We start from the raw sequence: 23,551 nt of genomic DNA on the forward strand, positions 1-23,551 counted from the left end.
GCTGGAGGCCCAGGCGAGACGAGGCGAGAGACGAGGCAGTGGGAAGGGGGGGGACCTCGACTCGCTGCCTGATTTCCCCCTGCTTAAAAGAGGCCTCGCGTTGCTAGGCGACACCTTAATGAGGTTGCCGATGGTGATGGTGGTTGGTGATGGTGGTGGCTGTGATGAGGTGGGGGGGGGGGCTCCGTTGCCCCGGCAACCGCAGCTCCGGTCCCTCGTGAGCGGGGGAGGGGGGGGAAGCGGAGTCACGTGTCACGTGCCGCGGCGTCACGTGACATTGTTCTCGGCGAATCGATGGGAGAGCCCAGCCGCTTTAGCCCCCCCCCCTCTGTTCATCCCCCACGGCCCCCACCCCTCTCACCCGAGAGCAGGAAGTGACGTCCGTTGTCGCGTTGCTCGCTCATTGGTCGGATTTAGCGGTTTCCCACGGTCCGGGTCGTTGAGGCCCCGCCCTCCTCCGGCCACGTGATATGCAAATGAGTGTCAAGTGCCGGTCACGTCCGCGCCCCGTGATCGCTTGTGTCGGATTCCACGTTCCCAGGGCGGGGCCCGGGTTGCTTCACGACGGCCACTTGTTCACTGTTGATTCCCCAAGTTAGTGGTGCCGATTTAATAATAATAATAATTACATGTGTATAGCGCTTGTCATCAAGGATCTCAAAGCGCTGTACAGGACACAGCAGCACTCAGCATAAAAGTAATATAAATACATATTCTTGGTTCTTTCGGTAAAGTCACGTAGAAGGGAAATAATACAAATATAAAAAAATATAAATTATATTTATATTATTTTATTATTTCCCTTCTACGTGACTTTACCGAAAGAACCAAGAATATGAATCCCTGCAGTCACGAAAGCTTTACATCAAAATAATATAAATACAATTATGTAAATTATAATTTACTTTAAAAAAAACCGGTATTGTGCTGACCCTTATTTCGTAAACTGGACTATTGATCGTGCTGACTGAGCACCGTGTTGGTTTGATCTACAATGGAACGTGGCAAATCTATTGTGGAGGCCGGTAGTGGCCAGTGCAGCAAAATCCAACCTGCTCCCCCCCACCTTCAACCAAGTGTAGGGAGACATCCCCCACGACCCACGGGACGCTGGAAGCCCCTCGTCCAGCAGGGGTCGTAAATTGGGGCATATTTGCTCGTGCCGTAACTTGCTTGGATTGGCTCTGTGATGTGGTGGAAGGCTATAGTAAAATAACTAATATTTTTAAAAAAACTTTTAAAAATACGCTTTAATGAAATGTACCGTACTAGCAATGGAAGAACTCCACGACTCCAGGAAGTGGCCCGAAGCTTTCCATAACGTAAGGGGACCGTGGCCAATTAAGCCAACGTCAGTTGACCGTGGACAATTAGACCCAAGCCGAAACATAACAAATACATTTTCTTGCTGTGGATTTCACACCTAATGACGATTGCTTGTGTTGCAGTCGAAACTTCGTGAGAATTTTTATTGTTTTATGTTTGTATTATTTTATTATTACCCTTCTACGTGACTTTACCGAAAGAACCAAGAATATATAAAAAAGATGGCTTTAAAATATATTTATTTTTTTATAATCTATATATATAAAATCGCAAATCTGTCTGTCTGTCTGTGTGTCGCCGGACCATACGCAGTTTCATTGGACGGCGGTTGCCCCTGGCAACGGGTAGCGACGCATTCGCTGCGGGGTGGACGCCATTTTTAATTCCCGTTAAAAATATGCGCACGCATTAACACGCGACTCTGAGGTAAATTCATCAAAGTTCCACGTCCTCTTCACTCCCCCCCCCCACCACAATGTGTGCAATTACTATTATAGGGTCGGTAGATTATAAAATTATAGCGATTAGACAGTATTATTGTAGCGCGGGGGGGGGGGGGTAACGGCCCCGGTACCCAGCCTCAGCCGGGTGGGCAATCTAGGCGAGGCCGGAGGCTCTGCACGGTACTAGGCCTCGACACCCCACCACACTATAGGCCGTACATATTACTGCACAGCGGCCGAGGAGATCGTGCCTGGGGGGGGGGGGGCAGGGGTAGCAGCCCATCTGTGTATATATGTAAGGTTATTAAGAAATATATTTTTCACCCGGGCAACGCCGGGTACTTATGCTAGTAGAATATAGTATTGTCATCAGTATGACATAAGTATACCAAGTTTGCAGTCGATATCACATTGGGAAGTGGGTAAAAATTGAGTTATAAAATTTGAGGATACAACAGACAGTGAGTTAATAAAAAGCGTTTAAAAACACACAAAACGATCTTACCCAAAATAACCTAATTACGGATCATAGCGTCTTATTGTTGTTTTCTGTCTTGCAGAAATGTTTAAGTTCGTTTAGGGTACAACATGCGTTTAGAGTACAGTATTTGTCTGCTATACATTTCCACGTAAGCCACTTCGTTGAGCTATCATTTGTGGCCAGTACTCTTCTGAAAAAGAGCTTTTTATCGCTCAGTGGGCCGTACATGGTAAAATAAAACTAGAGCAGTTTAGTCCGTGCAATTTTATTGAGGAACTGTGTTGTCTTGGTTCGGTCTGGGACTGTTGTTGTTTTGCTGCCTTGCCAAAGCTTGCATTTAGTGTTGAAAAATCGACAGCAGTTTATGTACATTATCAATTTGTACTTAAAACATACTCCATATTTATTTATACTGGTAGGAACCTCCTGGTTACATCAGCCCACAGGGGATTATTGTGTCCGTCCGTCCGTCGTGCATCCAAAAATGGGAGGGGTGGGGCTGGGTGGAGAGGGGAGGGTGGGGAGGGGCTGGGTGGGGAGGGACTGGGTGGGGAGGGGAGGGTGGGGAGGGGCTGGGTGGGGAGGGTGTGGAGGGGCTGGGTGGGGAGAGGAGGGTGGGGAGGGTGGGGGTGGGGAGGGGAGGGTGGGGAGGGGCTGGGTGGGGAGGGTGGGGAGGGGCTGGGTCAGGGGTGGGAGGGGTGGGGCTGGGTGGGGAGGGGCTGGTCACCCCATGGTGCCCTTTTAAAACTCAACGTTTAACCTACTCACGCCGGCTTGTGCCCGCCCTCACAGTCGGGCATATTTACGCAATACACCACGCCGTAGTTCACCCTGGCCATTGACTGAGCAACCCAATGTTCCTACCAGCTCCCTCCGCAGGAATGTGTTTGTTGAAAAATCAACGGGAGTTTGCGTACCTAAGCAATTTGTACTAAAAAAAAAATATTTATTTATTTCCATGACTTGCATACCTTTTCTCTATTTTGCACTCCTATTGCATACCTGTCAACTCCTTATCAGTGCCCTACCTTATTACAGACCAATTCAGACCTTATTGCTCACCCCGTGCCCTTATAAATCTCAACGTTCATCCTGAAAAGTCCCATCACAAGGGAGAAACACAAATAGACGAAACAATGTTGCCTATATTGAAACGGCTGTACTCCGTATGGACCTGAAAACTCAAGTTCAAGTTCATTTATTTGGTATAGCCCTGTGAGCCATTCGGCTCTTGAATCGGGTGCAACCGCAACAAACCAAAAACCAGAAACATGAACAAAAAAACATCTTAAAGTGACTATGTGACTAAGTGCAAGCAGAAAATCCCAGAAAAGACAGCAAAATATTGCAGAAAAAGCACCGTACACCAACGCTGTGTACAAAAATTCCAGTGGGATGCAAGTCAAACAACAACAACAACCACAAGACAACTTAGATTAAGGCCATCAGTCTAACTCCGTACTACAACAAACAAACATGGCCAAACCAAAAAACTTTTCGAAATCACCAAAATAAAGCCATGAAAGCAATGTAACAGTGATCATAGGAACTGTGACCGAATTTTCACAATAAACGACATAAACAACATGTACTACCAAACCCTGCAGCCATAGCTGGCTGCATGAGTCACTCCACAACAGCAGGAGCATCAGTCGGAGTATCAACATTTTCCAATGCACCTCCAAGATCAGCACACTAAATAAAAACACAGGTCATACTTTGCAGCGATCATCCGGAGCGAAACATTTTATTTTAGGCCACTGAATTTCAGTGGCAGCTAGGGGTGTACAACTCCTCTAGAGCAGTTTTGAGTGAAGATCTCACAGGTAGTGACACAAGTTGCAGTTTATTGGCAATAGCATTCCAGACCCTGGGGGCATCAATAGCAAAGGCCCTTCCTCCAGTATTTGTACGGCAATAGGGAATGTGAAGCTGGTAAATGAGCGTAGACCTTAGGTCAAATTTGTTCTTTGAAACAGAGAGGAGATCCAGTAGGTAATCTGCGGATTTTTTGTAAGTACATCAATTTTCCTGTACAAGAATACGGATAAACCGTATAGGTTTACAGCTCTGCTATTGTTTGTTGGAATTTGCTGACACGCCCCTACCGGACATCCGTAAAAAAAGAACTACAAAGCTCATCGGATTCCTCCATCCGGTCTATATAAAGATTCTTGACACAGCAGCCCCCTCGGTTTATCGGGACTACGCAATTCAAAACGGTTGCGTAACCGTGCTAAAGAATTAAAATCGTTTCCGTCAGCCAATGAGATCTCTCCGCGCCGTGACGTCACAAACTGTTGTTTTTTTCCTCTCACGCCGAGTCACGTGCGGCGAGGAGTCACGTGGGTCTCGCGGCGGGGGGGAGGAGGGCTCAGAGGGGGGGGGTGTGTCACGTGACCGGGGTAGATCAGCTGATCGGGTCCCGCGTGCAACAGAGGAACGGTCGGGGCGTTGCTGCTGCTGCTGCTGGTGGTGGTCGTGGTGCCGACAGGAGACGCACACACAGTGAGTGAGTGGGGCTACGGTGGCTAGGAGACGTTAAATACCTCGCCTGGTACACAAGGAGGTCGTGGGTTCGTTGACGATCCTGACGCCTGTTGCTGTGTATTTGGAGTTTGCGTGTTTTCCCCGTGGTCGCGCAGATTTTTCTCCGGGGTTTTCATCCACTTTTAGTTAGAATCGTGCGTTTAGAGTATTTGGCTGCTATACATTTCCACACGATAAGCCACTTTGTTGAGATATCGTCTGTGGCCAGGTCGCTTTTGAAAAATATCTATATAGCCCAGTGGGCCTTACCTGGTAAAATACAAATCTCAAAGAAAAAAAAAACCTGTATTGTGTAAAATAAAATTTGTTTATAGTTTGTTTTATTGGGTGGCCCTATCTCAGAGAGTCTGCGGACGGGGCTCGTGAATGTCGCGACCTCCAGCAATAAAAGAGGGAAGAGGAGCGACGCTCACAACAACGGGCATATCGCCGGGTGGATAAAACGCAGAAAGTTAACACAGTGGCGGAGCACAATTGGTGGCATCTACCAGCCATTTCTAAGTCGGTGAGCCCATGCGAATCTTCACGTGGCCTCAAAGTGCACATCCACTTGTACACCTCGATTGAAAACTCGTTTCTTTCGAACGGATTTTTGCGTTTTCGTTTCGTGTCTTTCCCCCTCCCACCTCCGATTAGCACGGTTGGCGACGTACGGTGCGAAAGAAGTTCAACATTTATACATATCCTGACGTCACCGCCACTTAGTGGTGAACGGCGGCTGTTGTTGTTGTGTCTGCGAGTGTAAACATCATCACGGGGGAGACGAAGGCGGTCGGGTCGTGGTCCTGGTCACACCACCCCCTCGTCCTGTGCCGTTCCTTGCCGGACTTAATAGGTTCTCGCTAACAAACACTTGCTCCGACAGTTGAAGGCTATAGGGGGAATCTTTGTCTTTATGTATATAAGGTTTATGTGTGTATGTATAATTCATGCGTACTGTATGTAATATGTACTTTATACTGGTAGGAACCTCCTGGTTACACCAGCCCACAGGGGATTATTGTATCCGTCCGTCGTGCATCAAAAAATTGGAGGGGTGGGGCTGGGTGGAGAGGGGCTGGGTGGGAAGGGTGGGGGCTGGGTGGGGAGGGTGAGGGTGGGGGCTGGGTGGGGAGGGGCTGGTCACCCCGTGGTGCCCTTATAAAACTCAACGTTTAACCTACTCACGCCGGCTTGTGCCCGCCCTCACAGTCGGGCATATTTGCGGAATACACCACGCCGCCGTTGACCCTGGCCATTGACCGAGCAACCCAACGTTCCTACCAGCTCCCTCCGCAGGAATGTGTTATTCATTAGCTGCGGAGCACAGGCTCAATGAGGTGTAAAGCGGCCCGCAACAAACGGCACACACCAAAGTTGCAGTGGGTAAAGGGGCCGTCCATAAATGACGTCACGCACCTAGGGGGGGGGTCAGACATTTGTGACAATGTGCAACTTTAAATAAATATAGACAACACGTTCTACTTAATTAAATAGACGTTTTAATAAATGTTTTCTCCTACAACATCAGAGTGCAGTGCCACATTAAATACGCACTTTACAATGACAATAGTTTAAAGCGATTTGAAGCATGTTTTATTTTGGAGGGGTGGGGGGGGCAGAGCTTTGTGACGTCATATTTGAGGGGGGGGGGTCTGACTTTTTGTGACGCCGTGTGACGAAGGGCGGAGGGGGGGTCAAAATCGTTCAAAATCGCGTGACGTCATTTATGGACGGCCCCAAAGAGTTGACAAGGTGCGTTGAATTGAGCGAGGTAATCACTTTTATAAGAGCGCTTGGGAGAGGGATTGATGCCACAGTGGGGCAGTGCGAGATGGAGTCTCCTGGGGGGGGGGGGGGTTGTTTGACCATACTTCACCACGCTGGTCAGTGCGGGTTGGTAAATAGGGTGGGGGGGGGCTGTGGTTGGTGGTGGAGAGACCCAGGGCCAGTTGAGATGTTCGCAAATGATGTTAGCCGTGCCTGGGATTTGAACTGGGCTGGCGAGTTTCGATTTGAAGCTTTCGTGACTGCAGGGATTCATCTTCTTGGTTCTTTCGGTAAAGTCACGTAGAATGGAAATAATAAAATCATAAAAATAAAACATAATAAAATAATTCTCACGACGTTTCGGCCACAACGCAAGCAGCCGTCCTCAGGTGAAGAACAGGTCTGTCGAGAAGACAGCGTCTGAATGACACACCCCAGGCTTGGAGATGGGCTGGCGAGGTTAATAGTGCGTGGTAATAATCTCGACGCAGCTGCTGCATTTAGCTTCAGCGCTTCTCCAGTTAATGGTTAACGCGAACATCTGTGCTCCGCTCAAACCACCTGTTAATTCAGCCTGCACTTAGAGGATTTCAAGTTTCATTTATTAGGTATAGTCCTGTGAGCCATGCGGCTCTTGAGTCGGGTGCAACCGCAACAAACAAAATATGAACGGAGAACATTTTAAAGCGACGACGCGCAACAGAAACATCCTGGATAAACCAGCAAATCTTCCAAAAAAAACCGCTGTGTGCAAAAATCCCAGTGTGATGCAAGTCAAACAATATCAACCAGAATACAACTTAGATTACCCATATGTTTTCGAAATCAAAATAACGCTATAAGAACAATGTAACAACAGTAATCATAGGAACTGTGATTTAAATTTTACAATAAACGATATATATAAAATGTACGACCAAACTTTGCAGCCAGGATGAATGTACACAGCCGCTGTTCCATTTTACTGCTGGATGGATGAGAAAGGCCCCAAGCACGCCGTGTTGGTCATGGGGGCGGGGGGGAGGGGGGTTTATTGACCATACTTCACCATGTTGGTCAATGCTCGTATTGTTTAAGTGTGTTCGTTTGCTTAGAACTCGGGGCGCTGTTCAGATGTCACTCGCCGCTGATGTTCGCCGGGGTCGGGAATTCTAATTTTAAAATTTGTTAGGTTCGAAGCGCAATGCGCTATCCACTGCGCCACCACTCCACCGCCGTGATTTTATTCTATCGTAGTGTACATTATTTGGTGACGCTCTTGCGTTGCTAGTGGTGCATAAGGGACAATAAAACTCAACACATTCGTTAATAACACTGCGTGCCCTTAAAATCATAGAAATATGTGAAGTTTCGGGAAATGGCACTTTTTTGCGTTTTACCATGAAACGTCGCCCATCATATATTTTTCTCTTAGGGCCACGCAGTGTTATTGGCACGTGTGCTGGTTTGCTTGTATAATGACACACGTGTTTCTGTATTCCCTGTGGACTTGTCGGGATTGTTTGGCCTGGGGGGGGGGTTGGGGGGGTTGCACACAGGGGAGGCCTTCGCGTCCCACGCTTTGCAGCGAGCGTCGGGTCTGCATTCGGCTCCCCGGACTCGGTGCGACATGAGTTGGACTCCACTTGAAGGGGCTCAGGGTGACCGGTGCCCACTCCCTGCTCTCAGCCTCGTTTGTGTTTTGCCCGTCTCAGCTGGCACGTCCTCGTTTTGTTCGTCACGCGTGTAGTAGCTTCGTGTGTGCGCTCCGTTTGTTTTGATCACCTTGTTGGGACCGTATATATTATTATACTTGCTGTCCCAGGAAAGCCTCACCTAGTCTCAAAACTTCTTCAGGAGGGTCGTGAAGTTTTTTCGCAGTAGCCAGGGGGGGAGGGGCAATGTGGCTGCTGTGTGTGATTCGAATTCAGTGATTTGCAGGTAATATGCTCCGCATTGGGATGTATCATACCGGTTACACTCTGTGTGTGTCGTGTATTTAGCTGTGGAAGGAAACCAGAGAACCCGGAGGAAACCCATGTAGAATGGAGAGAGAGAGATGGCGTACAAACTCCACGTAGAAAGGCACCGAGTCGGGAATGAAACCCAGACCCTCCTTGATGTGAGGCACGAGTGTCACCACCACACCACCAACCCTGCCGCCCGCTACGTGTCGCTGGTATTGAAATCTGTAAACGGCGACAGGGCACCCACCATCGCAACAGAGTAATAGTGCGGGCCCAGGAACCATGCACGCCACTCGGTCTCTGAAATGCACAACTTCAGGAACTGCTGATGGTTTTGGCTCGATGCATAGAGACCGCGTGCTTTTTACACGTTTTTATTGTTAGGCTCGTGTTATGTATACCTTTTTTACGCCATGTCTGGTTTATACTGCCTCGTTCGTTACGAACGGTCGTATTTACAGTCGTAGTGTACGTAGCCAACTGTGCTCATCTGAGATGCGGGGGAAGGACCCCCCCCCCTCTCTATCTCTCCCCTCTTGCTCCTCCCCCTTTCTTACCTATATAGCCTCTTGTTACAGCAGCCCTTTTGCCCACTTCAGCAACTGTTTCTTGCTGTGGTTGTCCCACCTGATGACGGACGCTTGTGTTGCGCCCGGAACGTCGTGATTTAATTTATTTTATACCTACGTGACTTTTTCCGAAAGAACCAAAGAGTATGGAAGGACAACACCTAAAGGGAGCGATTCCACGAGGTTCACAAGCAGCTGAAGCACCGTTATCCCCCGCCCCCCCCACCAGCGCGTGTCACACTACCCAGGGTGATGGCGACCAAGCGGCTGCCTGAGTTGCTGACCCGGGTTCGGACCGAGCTCGACCACGTTATGGCGTTCTGGCTGCGGCACTCACATGACCAGGAGCACGGGTATGGCGCAGAGGGGGGCGGCACCCACGTCCATACCTCCTGGCCTGACCTCTTGACCCCCTGACCTCAGACCACACACCTCGGGGATGAAAAAGGCTCCGCAGTCGTCGTTATCATTGTCACCTATGATAACTTTGCTGTCAGTATTGTCATAATAATCATCAGCAGCAGCATCATTGTATCATCATAGTCATTGTGATCATAATCCACAAACGCATAATCATTGTCATCATTATTACCATCATTCTCAGCATTATTATCATCAGCGTCATCATTGATATCAACGCTGCACGATAATCTTAATTTTCATCATCATTGTCTTTACATATTATCATCACAATCATCGTGGTCGTCATTGCCATCGTTTTTAGCTATGTAATCAAATTATCGTCATTACTACTGACGGGACTGACCTCCCAATCTCCCCCCCCACCCCAAATCTCACCGCAGCTTCCTCATCATGACCATTGTTTATCATCACCATTGTTGTTGTTGTTGCTGCCGATGAGACGGCCCGCACTGTGGTCCCCCACCCCCCCCACTGCCCACCTCGCGGCTTGCGATCAGAGGCTTCTTCACGTGCCTGGGCCGCGAGGGTGCCGTCTACGATGAGCTCAAGTATGTGTGGCTGCAGGGACGGCAGGTCAGTGACGCTACCTTCAGCCGTCTCCCCTCAGCCCTCATCTCTCATTCCCTCACCCCCCAGTGTCTCACCTGTACAGCGGTGGATCCAAAGGTGGGCGACGGAGGTGATCGCTCCCCCCCCCAGAAACCTCAAATCTGATTTTGACTAGTAGATTTTCTTTAATAATTAATTGTCTGTGACAAAAAATAAGGCACGATGTGAATACAACAACACCAGAGACAATGCTTGCCATGTTTTGTAATCCACGTGGGGGACTGTACCACACCGCATCTCACCGTACTCGACCACGCCGTGGGGAAGCATCATTGGAGATGGGGGACCGTCGCAAGTCGGCGTAGGTTGCACACGTTGCCTGGCGTCTCACCAGGCACCCGACGGGTGTGGGCGCCACGACTCGACCTACTGAGTGTTGGAGGCTCACGATGATGATTCACCAACTCGCAAGCACTGCCGTGTGTGCCGCGTGCGTGTGTGCTGCGTGTGTGTGTGTGTGCTGCGTGTGTAGGTGTGGATGTACTGCCGTCTGTACCGCGAGCTGCCCAGGTTCCGCACGCCACAGATCCTTGAGGCGGCCAAAAAAGGTCCGCACCCAACTCATCACTTGGCGCTCGCTACTCACCGCTCACCACTCGAGGCTTACCGCTCACCACTCGCTGCTTACCGCTCGTCGCTCAACACTCGCCGGTCACCATTCGCAACTCACCACATCTCCAACAACAATGCTCACACAGTGCCTATCGTGTTCGCCGCACGGTGCCCCATACACTGCTTACTTGTGTTACTCACACCACACCATGCACGCTCTGCTGCTTTCACGCCTCCAACCGCCAGCCTCGTCCTAACCAGATCACCTGTAGAGCTTGGACTGTACCACTGTGCGCCCCATCCCTGTGCCCCCCTCCTCACCTGCCCCCCCCCCCCATGCGGTGGTGCCTGTCGGACCGTGCTACTGTGCTCTGCCAGGGGGGGAGTTCCTGCTGCGCCATGCGCGCGTCTCCGCAGACTCGCCCAAGTGCGCCTTTGTGCTGACACGTGACGGCCGTCCCGTCAAGGTTCAGAGGACCATCTTCAGCGAGTGCTTCTATGTGCTGGCCATGAGCGAGCTGGGCCGTGCTACCGGCGACGCCAAGTACACGGTGAGTGGGCTATGGGGGGGTGGGGGGGGGCACGGCGGGTGGCGGGGAAGAGGGGTCCACGGGAGATGGGGGGCGCAGCAGGGGGGGGTCACGGAATTAGGGGGGACGGCGCGGGGCGTGCTATGAAACAGCCGAATTCGATTCGTGCTCACGGCCAACATCGGTGACAAATGTTTGAACCACGAGGTCGACTCAGCATTAAATGATACTGCTGGCCACCCACTCCATAATATGCCATGCCAGCATTAATAAGGTGCTCGCTAACTGTGCTTGCTTTAGAGTCGCAGTCATTGGTGAAATAATGTGCCCATTACAAATTGCATTATTATTGATAGCCGGTTAAAAGCTGCATGGGGCATCATTGTCGTTGTGCAGGAGTTTGTTTGCGTGCACGTGTGCATGTCTACGCATGTGACTGTATGTGCCCGTGCCTCTCCTTGCACGTGCGTGCGTGTGCCATGTGCGTGCCCGTGCATGCATTTCCATCTCAGGTGGCCGCCAAGGAGATGATGTCACAGATCGTGCGCTGGGTGCGCGAGGACCCCTCCGGCCTCGGGCGTCCGCAGCTCTCCGGCGCGACACCCGACAGTTCGCTCGCCGTGCCCATGATGTTGCTGTGCCTGCTGGAGCAGATGGAGGAGGCCAGCGAGGAGGGGGAGGGGGCGGCGGGCGGGGACGATGGCAATGCGGAGCTGGGCCGCTGGTGCGTCGACCGGATCCTCAAACACCTGCAGGTGCGAGCGCCTGGCTGCGCTCCTCGCACGAGCGATGGTCGGGAGAGCCGGCCGCACGCCGGGCAGCGTGGGAGACCGCAAACATTGTCCCGGTTAAACCCCTCTTATCGCGGTTACCACCACCGCCATCATCACCGCCACCATCGCCACTCGGCCATCTCGGGGCTCGCTGTCACCCACCTCCCCCACCCCCGCCGCAAGCAATGGGGTGCCTCGCATAGTAGCCACGCTGCCCTCACCTCCTCCACAAGCGGGAACATAGAGAATCGGCCAAACACAGCGACAAACAGTGGAACACGCCGTGACTCTGCGGGTCATCGTGTGAGTCCGTGGATCCCCGTGTGAGGATATGTGTGCATGTGTGTGTATCCATGTGTGTATGTGCGTGTCCGTGTGTGTCTGTATCCGTGTGGCCGTGTGTATCCGTGTCTGTATCCGTGTGTGTCTGTATCCGTGTGTGTCTGTATCCGTGTGTGCGTGCGTGTCCGTGTGTGTGCGCGTGTCCGTGTGTGTCTGTATCCGTGTGTGCGTTTGTGACAGAGGGGTGGCTCCGTCGTGCTGGAGACGGTCACTCCCGATGGTGAGGAGCTCCCGGGCAGCGCCGGGCGCCTGCAGAACCCGGGTAACCAACAGAGCGGTGCTGCCCATACCGATAACACTGCTGCTACTGTCAGTGGTGATGCTGGTTGTATTGGTGATGCTGGTTGTATTGGTGATGCTGGTTGTATTGGTGATGCTGGTTGTATTGGTGATGCTGATTGTATTGGTGATGCTGATTGTATTGGTGATGCTGGTTGTATTGGTGATGCTGATTGTATTGGTGATGCTGGTTGTATTGGTGATGCTGGTTGTATTGGTGATGCTGGTTGTATTGGTGATGCTGGTTGTATTGGTGATGCTGGTTGTATTGGTGATGCTGGTTGTATTGGTGATGCTGGTTGTATTGGTGATGCTGGTTGTATTGGTGATGCTGGTTGTATTGGTGATGCTGGTTGTATTGGTGATGCTGGTTGTATTGGTGATGCTGGTTGTATTGGTGATGCTGGTTGTATTGGTGATGCTGGTTGTATTGGTGATGCTGGTTGTATTGGTGATGCTGGTTGTATTGGTGATGCTGGTTGTATTGGTGATGCTGGTTGTATTGGTGATGCTGGTTGTATTGGTGATGCTGGTTGTATTGGTGATGCTGGTTGTATTGGTGATGCTGGTTGTATTGGTGATGCTGGTTGTATTGGTGATGCTGGTTGTATTGGTGATGCTGGTTGTATTGGTGATGCTGGTTGTATTGGTGATGCTGGTTGTATTGGTGATGCTAGTCCTACTGATAGTGCTGCTGGCGGTGGTGATGCTGTCTGTGCTATTGTTTATGATGCAATTGTCATGCTGATAGTGGTGTTGGCTGTTCTACGGCTGCTGGTTCTAGTTGTGCTGTGGTGGTGACAGAGTTGCTGGTGGCGCTGCTGTTTGTGGCAATACTGGTCCTGGTTGTGGTGAGATTGTCCGTGGTCCTGGTAATGGTGCTGATAGACGTTATGGTTGTGGTGGTGGAGCTGTTGCTGTCTGTGCTGGTGCTAATAGTCGTGTTGGTTGTGTTGTATGTATGTTGAACTTTGTTCGCACTCTATGTAGCCAACCAGACTAATCGGAGGTACAGGGGAAGGACAACAAACTAAGCACAATAAGCAGTTCCAAATAAATGAGTTTTCAATCTAGATTTAAAATTGCATAGCTCCAGTGACTTCCTAATATCAGAAGGAAGAGTGTTCCAGACCGCTACAGAAGCGCATCTGAAAGCATGCGATGCGGTGACCGTCTTTGTTCAGTGGTCAGCCAAAAGCCACTGCTGCGAGGATGGCCGCAGTTCGCGTGATGGTTTATGCTCCTTGACGAGATCAGCAAGGTACTGTGGTTCATCTTCTTGGTTCTTTCGGTAAAGTCACGTAGAAGGGAAATAATAAAATAATACAAATAAAACATAATAAAATATGCTTTATATTATTTTATTATGTTTTATTTTATTATTAGAAGGGAAATAATAAAATAATAAAATGTACGCATAATAAAATAATTATTATATGTTGGCTATCAACAACAAGGCAACTCCTATGACTAATTGGGAATGGGACGCAAGCGTAGGATTGATCACCCTGTCGCTGGCCGCCTTTGGGGAGGGTGTATAGTGTGAAAGGCCGAAACACCCTAGGAACCAAAGGGTCACTACTGACGATGCGCTCCCCAAATTTCACCAGGCTCACTGTTCATGAACTCTTGGAAGTGCTTGCACAAAGGATAGTAACATCTCATCCTGTGTTCTTGGAATCTTTATTATGTATTATTTCCTTTCTACGTGACTTTACCAAAAGAACCAAGAAGATGAATCCCTGCAGTCACGAAAGCTTTAAATCGAAATTTATTGTGGTTCATTAGTGGCAAGCACTTTTGTGTACAATTCGTGTGGCCCCTGCTGACACTGTTGTGGTGGTGGTGGCTGCTCCCGGGGTGTTCCAGGCCACGCCATCGAGGCCGGCTGGTTCTTGCTACAGCGCGCGTCGCGCCTTGGAGACGCGGCACTGGCACGCACGGCGCTCGCCAGCTTCGTGGATGCCCCCTTCAGTGCCGGCTGGGACCCCCAGCACGGGGGGCTCCTCTACTTCCTGGATGCCGACGGGCTGCCCCCCACACAGGCACGGGCAACCATGGCCACACACACACACACGGCATTCTCGTCATCATCGTCGTTATCGTTGTCATCGTCGTCATCGTCGTCGTCATCGTTTTGATCGTCGTCATGATTGTCGTCATCATCATCGTCAGCCACATTGGCAGATCCTGGGGGAGGGAGCGATTTGTGCGATGCCCCCCCCCCCCCCCAAGACCTTGAGAACCCACTTTTTTTATTGACATTTACTCGAGAAAATACGCGGCCTGTTTTTTAATGTTCGGCCCTATTTAAAAGTATTACATCTTGGGACTTGCCCCCCTTTGGGAAGTTTCTAGATCCACCCCTGATCAGCCATGATCTATCCACTGCTGCGGTGAAGCCTTCCCGAGCCGTGTCCATCTCTCGTGGTGCCGCGACGTAACAGCACGCGTTGCTCCGTCTCCGCAGTGGACGTGCTCTTGGGCACTGCCGCTCCGTCGCTCATCTCGACCACTGGCACATCTATGCACCCTGCGGGTGCAGATGTACACTTGTGCATGTGTCCACGTACGCGTGGACTTGGTCGTGTGTGTGATATTGTGGACGTGTATCTGATTGTGTGTATACTTGCGATTGTGTGTGTGTCCCTCCTGCGGGGTGTGTGCAGTTGGAATGGTCCATGAAGCTGTGGTGGCCACACTGTGAGGCGCTCATCGCCTTCCTCATGGCGTTCCGCGAGACCCGCGAGGCCCGCCACCTCGACTCCTTTACCCGCGTCTTGGACTACTCCATCTCTAATGTGCGTACCGCCATGGAGCTCCCACCAGCTTCACCACCAACTCCACCGACACGTCTACCACCAACATGACCAACAACAACATCATCACTTCCACCACCAAGATGACCAACACCACCAACTTCGTCGTCATCGCCACCTCCACGATTAACACAAACAATAACGCCACCACCACCTCCACTACCAAGAACAACACCATCACTTTCACCACCACCACCATCACCACCTCTACTTCCAACACGACCAACACCACCATCCTGGGAGCGATGACACTTGTGCTGATGTGCGGGAGCGAGATGGATTGTTCCACGACAGGACTGTGAGCGATGGCGACGGCCTTCATCCCGCGGTGGATAGACCATGGCTGATGATGACGGTGATGTTGTCCGTGTTTCTCTTCGTCCATAGTTCTCGGATGCCGATCACGGAGAATGGTACGGGTACCTGGACCGCCAAGGCAGCGTCACGCACACGTTCAAGGGCGGCCCCTTCAAAGGTAGCGTGGTCACGTGGTCAACCGGCAGACGTGTACACACGCGCGTGTGTGTGATGGGCTAGTGGGGAGCGGCAGTGTAGTAGTTAGCGCGCCGTGCTACGAACCCAGCGACCCGAGTTAGATTCCCGCTCACGGCCAACACCAGTGACGATTATCACTGGTGTTGGCCGTGGTGCTGGCCACCCACCCCCTTGTGTGCCGTGCCGGCCTTCAAAGGTGATCGCTAACAGCACTTTCCCCAACAGTCTGTTACGGCTATACAGGGCTCTTTATCTTTTGATGAGCTACTGTGTGAACACCACCGCCATCATTATAGATAGGTGTACCTTGGACTCAGAATCAGCATCTTTATTTAGACTGGAGGAATCCGATGAGCTATGAAGCTCTTTTTCAGAGACGTCCAGTGCTTTCCGCCGATAATCTCTATTCCAAGCCAAGCCTAGCAGCAGCTGGACACATATAGAGTGAGAAATGAAGCCCCGTTGTGTCCATAATCTCCAAATTATTAGTCGCCACCACCACCGTGAACACATCAGTCAATAATTGGCTGAAAACAACTTGAAATAAAAACCCAATGCAGAAGCCTCGCGAAAAAGAGTCATATGACTCGGTGGTGAGGCTCTCCTGTGTAGACCAGTTGTGCTTATTCTTGTTACATCATTAAGCGTTGTTTCACGCCCTGCCAGATGAGCATGCAAGATGGGAAGTATCGTTGTGCAGATAATAGGTAAATCAGCGCAATGATTTTGGGTGTGGATATTAGGAAGAGTGGATAATAGGAGGCATTTCAGTACATTCTCAGAGAGCGCCTAGCTTCACGCAAGTTCTGTGGTGACTTTGCCACTGCATTCTGGCAAATGGCAGCTGTGCCAGAGGTCGCAAACGGGTTTTGATTCCTTACCCGTACCCGGCCGCACCAGGGTCGCAAACGGGTACCCGTACCCTACCCGATACCCGGCCGGGTACGGGTAGCCCGGTATCGGGTAGGGTACGGGTATCGGGTACCCGATTGCGACCTCTGAGCTGCGCTCTGTGAATGGTGTCCCATGGGAGTTTTTTTTAAGAGCTGTCCTCGAAGTTTGGCTGGCGACCTGACAATACCCTTCAGATCTATCAAGAGAGAAGGAAACTGTGACGTGTAGTGGCATGGACAGCATTGTCTGCGATGACTTTTTGACCTTGACCTCTGTTCTCGGTCTATCTTCGCTGTGCACATGTGCCCCAGGTTGCTTCCATGTACCCCGCGCCCTCTACATGTGTGAGAAGATGCTGGCCGACCTGACGGACGCCTCCAAGGCCTCGGGGTAGGCCTCGGGGTAGGCCTCGGGGTAGGCCAGGGTGTCCAACCCTCGGGCCTCTCACGGCTGCCAACCAAGCCCAGACCCCACGAAAAAATTCAACCACTGGAAAAAGGGACGGTGATTGCACTTACCAGCAGAGGCGCAGTGGGTGAATGTGAGCCCAATCAAAATGCTTTTGTGCTGATTGGTGTGCGATGATTTAATGAACTGACATGGAGGGGTGTTTTGATTGAATTGCAGAATCTATTCCTTTTGGTCTCATTTTCACGGTGTGTGCTGTTTGTCAGTACTGGTCTTATTTGAACTGCCTCTCATTAGTACTGCCACTACTGTCTGAATAATACTGGTCGTGAAAAGCTACGTATTAAACTTGCGCTGTATTGTTTGTAATGTCTCGTTTGTACAGTGACAACATGTCCATCTCCATTGTATTTTCTTGTGGCTCATTGTTTATAGTTCACCACTATCGCTTGTCCCATCTGCCATCTCATCTATGCTGATTTGCGCAGCCTGCAATTTTTCTCATTTGTACCGTCCGTACTGTGTCGTTTTTTACGTCTCCTTCATTATGAACGTTGACTATAAAGGGAAACATTTGTGCATTGCAAGCAATCGATTCTCACGCACAGCGCGAACCATGTATCGCGCCGTATATATGAATCGACTTGAACTGACGAATCGTTACGTGCCTACTTTGCGGGGTAGCGGGTTGGGTGCACGAGGTGTGGTGAGAGGTGGGTGGGAGTTGCACACCCCCTCTGCTGCTCATCTTAATGCACTCAGCTTGCAGTTCCACTTGATTATCATTTCAATTTTTATTGATTGTTGAAACCAAAAAATGAATACAATCATAGTAAATGTCTTAAAGCTTTTGTAACGTTTTGTGAACTAATCAATAAAATATGCAATCTGCTGTAAGCTGTAACAAATCAAGTTTTTTTTTATCATCCAGCAGCCTGTAATTTCTTGGGAAAACTTTGGCACCAAAGAGCTGCACTCGTATACTAATTCTAATCTTTATTTTACATTAATAAAAATATAATGAAGGCGATCACAGTGTGAGTGCTGTAGATTTTACATTTGTGCAAATTTGAGGTGCTACACGTTTTGATTAAATTCACTTCCGACTCATCGCAAACTCCAGTGATTCCCCGACAATTAATACTGCCTTCTGTGTTGCCACCCTGGGCGTGCCACACTTCCTCTCGCGAGGTTGGGAATCAATTTTAATCGGTGGGCCGTTACTTCGTTACAGGCCCCGCAGCTTCTGATCCCTGAGAGGGCCGGGGCGTAGCTGCCACCGCCACTGTTGTCGTTGTTGCCGGCAGCCTGTGCTGGACCTGGTGGTGCCGTGTCTCATCCGACCACACCAGGCAGTCGGCCACGCCAAGCGGGCGCGGGGATGGTGCGGCGGAGGCGCCACGTGTGCCAGGCCGGCCGTGGTGGTGTAGCGGGCCCCACGGTTCTCCGGGAGGCATAGCGTTGTGAAGCGCGAGCTGCGTGCGGTCGATTGGCCGGCCGTGGGCAGCCCTGCGCAAACAAAACACCTCCTTAAATTTCGATTTAAAGCTTTCGTGACTGCAGGGATTCATCTTCTTGGTTCTTTCAGACTCTGTCTCCTCGACAGGACGGCTACTTGCGTTGTGGCCGAAACGTCGTGAGAATTATTTTTATTATGTTTTATTTAAATGTTATTTTTATTATTTTATTATTTCAATTCTACGTGACTTTACCGAAAGAACCAAGAAGAAAAAACACCTCCTGTTCAGCATTACACTCTTGTGCAGTTGGCGAGTGCCTATTCAGGCTGATATATGGAGCACTGCGGACCCTGTGTAGTCTTCAGACTTGTTACAAGGGGATGGTTTGACCAGCACCATTCGTAACCATCTTTGTCTCCCAGTGCTAATGTTTACACACCACACTAGGCACTCATTTAACTTAGCAGAGGCCCAGATGGGTTTAGATATTACTCGCCACTGATGTTAGCCGTTGCTGGGAAACAAACTCAGGTCGCCAGATGGCTCTTTGCTCGTGTGCGTATATGCCTGAGGTCAATAATGAGTTTCTTGATGCACTGAAACCAGAACCCCCAGTGTGGGTGGACGCGGAGCTTCCGAGGATTTCTCTCCACTCGCCTGTAAGTGGTGGAGCCGGAGCTGGCATCCCCGCCGCCATCGTCAGGCCATGAGCTGCCCCGCGCACTGGTGAGGGCCGCCCTGGGCGCGATAAGCTGGGGCAGCAGCAGAAACGGCGATGACGACGAGGTGAAGGCAGGGGGCAGTGAGGCCGGGCGTGGGGGCCGTGCCCCCGGGAAATCCAGGCGGTAGGTCGATGCAAGGGGCCGCTCCTCGTGCCCCGCGCTGCCCGCCCATGCCACCAACTCGCCATTGTACACGCCGGCGCTCAGAGCCAGCGGAGTCCTCACGCGCTTGCGGCCCAGACCCTGAGCTCACGTGGAGAGTGGTGGGGTGAGGGGGCAGGCATACAGTATGTGCATCGTGTTAAGATTGGCCATCACACGTAGAAGAGGCTCCAGATTGGAATGTGCGAGCACAGGTCGTGCGTCTGCCAGTCAAATCGGTCCATTAACCGATGACACCTGGGATTGTCATCAACGTACCATCATACGAGCACCTAGCCTGGCACATGATTCCATGATGATGTCGCCATCGCTTAGTCAGGAATGGCAGTTGAATCAGCAGTGTTGTGTTCGAAGGGCAGGCGCAAGATGGTTACATTGGCCGTGCATCTCTGCCACCCCACCACACCGTACCGCACCATGCCATGCGCACTCATGCCAGCTGTGCCCGCTTACCGTCTGAAAGTATCCCACGCTGCCGAGGCCGGCGTGGCGGTTGTCGTGGCAGGAGAAGGGGTGTGTGTGTGCCCCATTCTGTAAGGGAGGAGAAACGCAATTCCCAGCCACAACGCAATCTAATTATGTAGTCGGCAAGCATTAAGCGCGTTGGTAAAAGGTGCTTCATGAATACAAAATATAATAGAATTCACAACGCAATCTCATCCAAAACACAGTCCCAGGCACAACGCTTTCCAAGCCACAGTCGTGTTGCCGGTTTGGAGTTTTTGTCGTTCGATCAAGTGACCTTTTGGGTTCCCCGAGCAACAAAATGTTGTCAAAGTAACGAGTGGCAAATCTAGCAACTTTCTGAGATGAGTATGATGCAGATGTAGGAGCGATTCCATGGCGGTTTTTCGGGTGCTGCGTTTAGGATTCTGTGTTGGTTGAACACTGAATGAGACAAGACAGTCTGGTAAACCGAGTCATCGAAATATGGTGGAGACATGAACGAGTGAAGTTCACAGGAATATTAACAATGGTGGTAGCGCTAGCAGAGTGACAAGGAGGTGACTGACCGTCCAGCAAGCGAAATCGAGTGCAGGGATTGGCACGCAGAGAGAGATACTTGTGCACAAACACAGCAGCAGGTATACAGCAGGTGACAAACACATTATGCCTTTAATAATTATTATAAAATATGTGATGGAATAAACTGCGTCCCTTCAGTGTCGTCGTCGTCGTCCCCCCCCTTTATTCTTCAACAATTTAGTTTACAGACATTTAATAGCGACCCATTCTCTGCCACGTTTAATACATTATCTTTACGTTAAATTATGTTTTAAAATGTACGCGTTTTTTTATTGACTACACGCAAGGGGTGGAAGCCAAATATGATTCGCATGCGGCTTCGGAGCCGAAGGTTGCCGACCCCTGATCGAGTTGACCTTCAGTTTCATTTCGGTGGCTCTCGGTTTCAAAGCAGCTGGCGGCAACAGGCGCGGCCAGGCCGCCCGCAGCCCGGGGCTCACCCGCGGGTGTTGCAGGCGGCGCGCGAACGCCAAAGGCGGCGTGGGCCGGGCAGCAAGCCGGAACGTCTGATCCATGTCGTTGCGGGAGCGGCTCCTGAAGTGTCCATGGAATCCGGTTGGGAACTGGACGAAAGACGCGGGCACGGAGTGGGGTGGGGGGTGTGCTTGACAAAACAGTGCGGCCAGGTCATTTGCTCTCCACTGGGACACTTTTGTTATTTTAGCTTGTAAGGGCCATCGAGACGAACAGCTCTTTTACGACGGCGACCGCAGTCCGAGACCGTCGGCCGAGACCGTCGGCAGGGCCGCAGTTAAAGAACACTGCAGGGTGAGGCAGATGTGATAGCTGCCTCTCTTGGTGCTTTTTCATTGCAGTTTCATGACGAGACCAGTGAGCCTAAATATCTTTTTACACATACGTGAAATAAGTTACATGGAGTATGGAAGGCGAGGACATGAAATGAAGGGGTCTACAAACATTACATTGGTGACATACTGAGATAGTAACAAGGAGCGAAGACAATTATCTACACATAAAACTCACGGCAGAACTTACAGCAAACAGGATAAAAACAAGTGCCGTAAAAATAATGATCCTGTCACTGGTGTGTGTAAATACTGTAAACCATATATACAGCCTCAGCCAATAACGTAGCTCGGGGAAGAGGTCATCCTGCAGCGTGACCTTAACGCACATGGATAAAGTGGTACATTTGGAATACGGTATTAAAATGACGTAGCCCAACCCGAATATCAATTATGAATCTCAATATTGACTGAAAAAAAACGACTTGAGACCAGCATATTCGTGTGCACGGATGCAAGCCACTGCTGGATGAGGGCCGTCGAGTCGTGTCCATGTGGGTCTTAGGGGTTGTTTGAACATACTTCACCACGGTGGTCATGCGCGGGTTGGAAAAGTGGCAGGCCCAGGACCTATTAATACATCACTCGCCATCGTTAATTCATTACGCGGCGCGCTAACCACTGCGCCACCACTCCACCCCACCAATAGAGACCCCTCGTGTATTGAGGGCGTGCCCACAGTTCCGCACAGATGGATTCAATCCACTTGCCGTCCTGCCATCTATCTACCAGCAATGGCCAGCGTGGTGAAGTATGGTCAACTAACCCGCCCCACGACCCGCAACTTGCGTGGGGAGGCCCTCATCCAGCAGTGGACTGGCCCAACACGACTGTTGCAGCACCGTGGCAGAATAGTTGAGATCCAGTGAGGCTTTGCCGGGTAAATAATTGACGTTATCATTGCCGAGTCATTATTATAATTAACCACGACCGCGGTTAGTGACTTCATGGTCTGGAATGCACCCCGCGTTGTGTCAAGCTAAGCAGGCGTGAGCCTGGATATTGCTCGAATGGGCCACGGTGCATAAGCAGGTGTTGTAGGCTGCTCCATGGCTAAGGTGTGGGCAGTAGAACAAGTCCATTGCTGCCCATTGATATCTGTCTGCTTATATGTCTGTCTATATGTCTCTGGTGCTGTGTTTCATCTCTCTCTCTCAAATTTAGCATTCTCAGGAAGAACGTAATCAACCAGGTAGGGTGTTGACTGTTATGTATACTAGATTTGTGTTTCTATTTAATTTATACCTGATATTGATTGCTTGTGTTGCAATCGAAACGTCGTATGCTAGTATTTTATTTATTATTTTATCTTTACACGTGACTTCACCGAGAGAACCAAAGAGTAATTCCTGCAGTCACGAAAGCTCCAACTTAAGTTTTCCATTGCTGTACTCTGTGCCTTGATGCCTCCACGCCTTCACAGTGACCAGCGTGGTGAAGTATGGTCAAATACCCCCCCCCACCACCACCACCACGGCTCGCACGGCGTGCCGAGGCCCTAACCCGGCAAAGGGGAATTAATTGACTAATAAACATGTACACACACATTAACATCACTGTTACTACTGTTAGTATTGTCATTATTAGTTACAGTGCAATACGCGGCGTGCGTCTCTCACCCAAGAGCCGGTCGTGTCGCTCGCCATTGCAGAGCAGCAGCGCCTCTCCCCCCTTCGTCTTTATGACGAATCGTAGTTTGTGTTTAACTTTGTTAAGTTGTTGTCTTTGTTACGATGGCTCTAATAAATGTAATCCCCCTCCCTCCCTCGTTCCCTTTAAAAAAGAACCTCAAAGGAGGCCGCTTTCCCAAGAGCGCCGCGCAGGCCGCGTTGCCATGGTACACGCCACGAGTTGTTATTGTTCATTAGCTATGCTAATATATGCGAGGCCAAGGGAAAACATTGAATATATTATGTTAATTATATAGGTTGAAGTCGTGGCTTGATACTTTTACATATCTGAGGGTTGGAGCGCCTTAAAAACGTATTTATGTTAAATTTTGATTTAAAGCTTTCGTGACTGCAGGGATTCATATTCTTGGTTCTTGACGTAGAAGGGAAATAATAAAATAATATAAATATAAAACTATAAAAATTATCACGACGTTTCGACTGCAACACAAGCATCAGGTGTAAAATCCACAGCAAGAAATGTTTGTTTAATATTCATATTATTTTATTATTTCCC

The 23,551-nt window shown here is 50.3% G+C and overlaps 2 protein-coding genes across 3 annotated transcripts; one reads left to right on the plus strand and one right to left on the minus strand.

Moving 5' to 3' along the window:
* Nucleotides 1-4,651: 4,651 nt before the first annotated feature.
* RENBP (renin binding protein) lies at nucleotides 4,652-18,080 on the plus strand. Of its 2 annotated transcripts, none has more exons than XM_078875034.1 (11): nucleotides 4,652-4,762; nucleotides 9,294-9,417; nucleotides 9,985-10,060; nucleotides 10,569-10,644; nucleotides 11,027-11,199; nucleotides 11,691-11,933; nucleotides 12,474-12,555; nucleotides 14,442-14,617; nucleotides 15,242-15,373; nucleotides 15,779-15,866; nucleotides 17,092-18,080. In XM_078875034.1, the coding sequence occupies exons 2-11, from the start codon at nucleotides 9,317-9,319 to the stop codon at nucleotides 17,172-17,174; spliced, it is 1,230 nt and encodes a 409-aa protein (XP_078731160.1). In that variant the 5' UTR covers nucleotides 4,652-4,762; nucleotides 9,294-9,316; the 3' UTR covers nucleotides 17,175-18,080. The 2 variants fall into 2 exon arrangements, with proteins under 2 accessions (XP_078731160.1, XP_078731161.1); XM_078875035.1 differs by having other exon boundaries at nucleotides 4,652-4,758.
* Nucleotides 18,081-18,140: 60 nt separating this feature from the next.
* Nucleotides 18,141-23,190, minus strand: CIMIP7 (ciliary microtubule inner protein 7). Its single transcript, XM_078875036.1, has 5 exons — nucleotides 22,984-23,190; nucleotides 20,999-21,121; nucleotides 19,986-20,063; nucleotides 19,306-19,613; nucleotides 18,141-18,697 (listed from the first exon to the last, which is right to left on the minus strand). The coding sequence occupies exons 1-5, from the start codon at nucleotides 23,008-23,010 to the stop codon at nucleotides 18,409-18,411; spliced, it is 825 nt and encodes a 274-aa protein (XP_078731162.1). The 5' UTR covers nucleotides 23,011-23,190; the 3' UTR covers nucleotides 18,141-18,408.
* Between the last annotated feature and the right edge of the window lie 361 nt (nucleotides 23,191-23,551).

The sequence above is a fragment of the Lampetra fluviatilis genome, chromosome 40 (assembly GCF_964198595.1).
Source record: "Lampetra fluviatilis chromosome 40, kcLamFluv1.1, whole genome shotgun sequence".
Lineage (NCBI taxonomy): Eukaryota > Metazoa > Chordata > Hyperoartia > Petromyzontiformes > Petromyzontidae > Lampetra > Lampetra fluviatilis.

What these genes read in the sequence shown, in the direction of transcription:
- RENBP (XM_078875034.1), top strand. Translation starts at nt 9,317, where the DNA reads ATGGCGACCAAGCGGCTGCCTGAGTTGCTGACCCGGGTTCGGACCGAG. An exon ending in TGTGGCTGCAGGGACGGCAG is followed by an intron (nt 10,061 to 10,568) that starts GTCAGTGACGCT and finishes CTGCGTGTGTAG; the next exon opens with GTGTGGATGTACTGCCGTCT. An exon ending in GGATCCTCAAACACCTGCAG is followed by an intron (nt 11,934 to 12,473) that starts GTGCGAGCGCCT and finishes CGTTTGTGACAG; the next exon opens with AGGGGTGGCTCCGTCGTGCT.
- CIMIP7 (XM_078875036.1), bottom strand. Translation starts at nt 23,010, where the DNA reads ATGGCGAGCGACACGACCGGCTCTTGG. An exon ending in GCGTGGGATACTTTCAGACG is followed by an intron (nt 19,614 to 19,985) that starts GTAAGCGGGCAC and finishes ACGTGAGCTCAG; the next exon opens with GGTCTGGGCCGCAAGCGCGT. An exon ending in TCCGGCTCCACCACTTACAG is followed by an intron (nt 18,698 to 19,305) that starts GCGAGTGGAGAG and finishes TTGTTTGCGCAG; the next exon opens with GGCTGCCCACGGCCGGCCAA.